The sequence below is a fragment of the Austrofundulus limnaeus genome, unplaced genomic scaffold, assembly GCF_001266775.1.
Source record: "Austrofundulus limnaeus strain Quisiro unplaced genomic scaffold, Austrofundulus_limnaeus-1.0 Scaffold716, whole genome shotgun sequence".
Lineage (NCBI taxonomy): Eukaryota > Metazoa > Chordata > Actinopteri > Cyprinodontiformes > Rivulidae > Austrofundulus > Austrofundulus limnaeus.
Window position 1 is genome coordinate 138,456 of NW_013953118.1, and position 4,598 is coordinate 143,053.

Consider the following 4,598-nt stretch of genomic DNA (forward strand, 5'->3'; position numbering starts at 1 on the left):
GTATTTATACTAAACCAAGAGTGAAATCAAATAGAGAAAAACACTTGCTGTTTTCTGCGTGTGACGTCAGGACGTAACGAATAACGGAACGTACAAACCAATCAGATCGCAGCCGTGCGCTGGGCTCGTCCAATCACAGCGCAGCTCTTTATATTCGCCTCGGCAGCATCCGCTAGCTGGGCAGTTTAGCATCGAGCTGGACGAGGAGCTGAAATCAGACATATTTAAACATCTGCTTGTTTTCAGASGTTATGCTTTCAGCCTTATTTTGCTGAACTTTAAGTCCGTTTAACTGGAAACGTTTAAGGCCCAGTCGAAGGTAAATAATCCCGTTTCTGCTGTTGGTTGAAGCGTCGCAGGTGGGGGGCGCAAATGTCACGAAATGTTGCAATTTAGCGACGTTAGCTAATGTGAGCTAACACAACTTCGTGCTAAAACACTGGTGGAAATTAATGACAACATTTGAAACTAATTAGTTTAAATATCGGGGTTGTACATCCTCAGATGGAGCATTTTAAAATCATTTCCTGTTGAAACATTCCTGGTAAAATCAAGCTAACCAGTTAGCACCAACTTGTTTATTTGTTCCTCAGAGACTTCTTGTCTTTTCTGACCTGGTCAGGACTTGAACTTCCTCCTCCAGATGCAGTTCATGCTGCTGTTCAGCCGCCAGGGCAAGCTGAGGTTACAGAAGTGGTATGTTCCTCTGTCCGACAAGGAGAGGAAGAAGATCTCCAGGGACCTGGTCCAGACCATCCTGGCCCGGAAGCCCAAGATGTGCAGCTTCTTGGAGTGGAGAGACCTGAAGATTGTGTACAAAAGGTGGGTTTATACACCTGTCAACACACACAGGTCTGGTTTGTATATCCCTGTGGGGACCGTGCATTGACTTCCATTCATTTTTTTGTAATTATGTATCCTAACCCTGACCATTTACTCTAAAATTAACCTCAGGTACCTACCAGACCCTACAACTAACTAAACCTTGGTCCTAAACTTAAACCCACACCTGCAATTTGCATTTGGACCTGTGGGGACCTGGCAGTGGTCCCCACATGGCTGCTTTTTTTTGGAAAAGTTGTCCCCACGATGTAGGAAAAACAAGGCCACACCAGGGTTAGTAGGTCCTCTGGATGGTTCTTCTTCAGTGAAACGCTTCGTCTCTCCTCCAAGAGACTTCCTCAGCAGTGTGTAGCAGGGTTTTATAAAAGAACAAAAGCCACCAGGCATTACGGTGAGACTGCAAAGAAAGACAAATCACCTGAGAGCATAACAGACAGTGATGAGTTTTATACGGAGCTGTAGTAACAAATCAAATGACAGAATGAATCCAATTTTTGAATATTTCCCTTGTAAGCGTGATGATAAATTATGTCAGCATAATCAAAGGAAGGAAGGATACACGTTTCAACAATGAGCTTTTTGTCTGAGGATGTAAAAGATGAGCAGTTTCTGTACAGGAAGCTGAGTTTAGGTTTGACCTTAGTTTGCAGTGTARTAATCTGTTGTGTTGTTGGTGTGCTCAGATACGCCAGCCTGTACTTCTGCTGTGCAGTGGAGGATCAGGACAACGAGCTCATCACCCTGGAGATCATCCACAGATACGTGGAGCTGCTGGACAAATACTTCGGCAGCGTGAGTCTCCTGAATAACACACACACACACAGGTACGGCCGGGACCACGCCTCCTCTCATCCTCTCCTCCTCTCAGGTGTGTGAGCTCGACATCATCTTCAACTTTGAGAAGGCCTACTTCATCCTGGAYGAGTTCCTGCTGGGAGGAGAGGCTCAGGAAACGTCCAAGAAGAACGTTCTGAAGGCCATCGAGCAGGCCGACCTGCTGCAGGAGGTGGGATGTGTTCAGCTCCGCCTGTCGCCCGGTCCATCTGCAGGGTGGGCTGTTTGTACGGAGACATTGGCTGTGTCCAAAACGACAGGCCGGGTCCTCCGAAGGCTGAATTCGTCGGCCGTTTACGTCACAGCACCGCGACGGAGGCCGTCCCAAACCGAAGACTCCTCCGATGCGGCCGACAAATACGTCCTTCCTTTTCCCCGATTTGAAGGACAGGTCCGATGGATCCTTCCCGGGGTGGAGGGGAGGCTAGACCGTCCAAATTCACAGCCTCTTTTTTTCCGGTCTTCCCGGTCTACCAAGGACTCGGCCCACCTCGATCGGGTAGTCTGGGTCCTCCGGAGGACCCGGCCTGTCGTTTTGGACACAGCCATTGAACTGGTGACATTAACTTCCTGTTTGTGGCACATTTTTATTWTTTGGGAGGGGGAACTTTTCAAGATGGGTGGTGACTRTGGCGGCCATTTTAAAGTTGGCCATTTTGGATCCAACTTTAGTTTTTCTCAGTGGGAAGAGGGTCATGTGACACATGAAACTTATTGATAATTTGACAAGAAAACCAAAGGTGTGCTTGGTTTAAATGTAACTTTATTCTTCCATGAGTTATTTACAAGTTTCTTCTTGTTTACACCCTTTGACATGTTGCAGTTAACATGTGAGGAGTGCTGATAAGGTTAGAAGAGTTTTGGATTTTTCCTTTCTAGTTTAGTTGTATTTAGTTTTGACTTTTTTATTTTAATTCAGTTTTCATTCGTTTTTACAGTGGATTTGCTAGTTTTTATTAGTTCTAGTGTTTGTTTGTTTGTAGTTTGGTTGGGTGGTCATCCTCCAGCTTGTGATATTCCTGATGTGCCACAAACAGGAAGTTCATATCACCAACCTTTCCCGTTTTATTTAGGTGTGTCCATATAAACGGTCCACCATGTAGAATCTGGATTCAGTTCTAGGAGCGACTCGCTGCACACTGCTGCTGCAGTTTGTCCACTCCAGGTTTGGATCATTCAGAACCGGATCACTCACGTCAGAATAAAAAACATTTTCCTCCTTTTCTCCGCAGGAAGCCGAGGCGCCACGAAGCGTCCTGGAGGAGATCGGGCTGACATAAAGCGGTCCGTCCTCAGACCTGACCCACGTCCTCGTTGTGTCTTCCTTTTGTCCGTCAGTGTTGTGTATTATTGTCCTGTTGTGTAGCGTCCTCAGTGTGCGTTGTGTGTCCTGCAGTATTCAGCGTCACTCTACAGATGTAGCATCGACACAAACCCAGCATGTTCCTCTCACCGCTCTGCAGCTGCTCTCACAGCACACATCTAGAACAGACAGGTTCATAAAGGCCTGGGACCACCTGAAGGAACAGACCCCGCCCCCCAGAGTCTCAGGACCAGACGAGACGGACTCTTTGGTCAAAGCCTGAAAATAAAATGTTTGCAGTATTACTGGGACAGCTCCAGATTTGTTTGTGTTGTTCATGACTGTCAGCTGSTCCTGAGTCCAAAAGTTAACATCTGAATTTGTTTTATTTCTTCTTTAATCATCAATCAGGCCACCTCATTTAGTTTATTTAATTAAATGTGCTTTTATAGGAATCAGTTTTTACAGATTCTATGGAGGTCATTTTGTATTTTTATTATTCAATCAAAAAGTTTTTTTGCAAAACAAACTTTTTTTTTGTCATGTCAAATCTTTTTTGAATCTCAAATTTTGGTTGATGATCCAAGTTCAGAACTGTTTAGAGTTCAGCCAGAAACTCAGAACTTGAACCATGTGGGCGGAGCCTAATGAGGAACTATGTAAGACGTGTCCCTATTGGTGCAAGAAGAAAAAAGCTTCAGTCCGCATTAACCAATACGGACACATCTGACACAGTTCCTCATTAGGCCCCGCCCAGGATGTTTATGTTCTGAGTTCAACCAAAAGTTTCAGATTCAACCAGAGGTTTATAACGTGAAAAAAAGTTAGTTTTAAAAATAATTTTGTTGAAACTGCCTTTTTTTATAATAAAAACACAAAATTACCTCCATAATTCTCCTACATGTTTGTTTTAAAGCAGTTCTTGTTAAATTTTAACTAAAAGASAGAAAAACTGACATCAGTCGACCTGTATGAACCAAGAACTGAGTTCCACTGAAATCCTCTGTGGTTCATGAGATATTTTGCTAACAGATCAGTGKTTGATGTTGATGTTTTAAGGAGGTTAGTTGGTTATGGCGGCCATCTTGAATCAGGCTGACACACTGTTTATCACTTGTAGATTAAAGTCTGTTCAGTAATTTGAGATATTTTGCTAACAGTACAAACAGGAACAAAAGGTGATCATTAAAAGCACACTTTTACTACAACTGTTGTAAAATATAAAAGCAGCCGTCACTAAATAATAAAAATATTTAGATTAGTTGTTTCTGGGTTCAGAACCGAAACGAAATAAAAAAAAAGTTTTGAGCCTCAGATCAGACACTTGACACACACAGGAAGTCATCACAAACTCACTGTTTGTTCTGCAGCACAGTTTCAATCCAGTATTTAAATCTAATTTATGAACAGGAAAAAGGGGGCGGGGTTAAATCGTGGGTCAGACGGTTCTGAGACCAAAGAAACGTAAAAAAATAGTTTCCTGTTTTTGATTCCAATTTATTTTCTTTGAATGTGAGAAATGTCTAATTTTCTTCTTTTTAAAGATGATTTGATCTGAATGTTTGGCTGGATTAACTCTAAAATACTGTCAAATTACATTTATTTACATTCAGATTAA

General features: G+C 43.0%; 1 protein-coding gene across 1 annotated transcript in view; it reads left to right on the forward strand.

Moving 5' to 3' along the window:
* Positions 1–162: 162 nt before the first annotated feature.
* Positions 163–4,598, forward strand: part of LOC106532077 (AP-1 complex subunit sigma-2) — a gene marked incomplete in the record, with an annotated part of 5,124 nt that continues 688 nt past the window's right edge. Inside the window, 5 exon segments of the mRNA XM_014028068.1 lie at positions 163–319; positions 644–822; positions 1,527–1,635; positions 1,712–1,849; positions 2,910–4,598. Coding sequence (XP_013883522.1) covers positions 644–822; positions 1,527–1,635; positions 1,712–1,849; positions 2,910–2,957 — 474 coding nt within the window.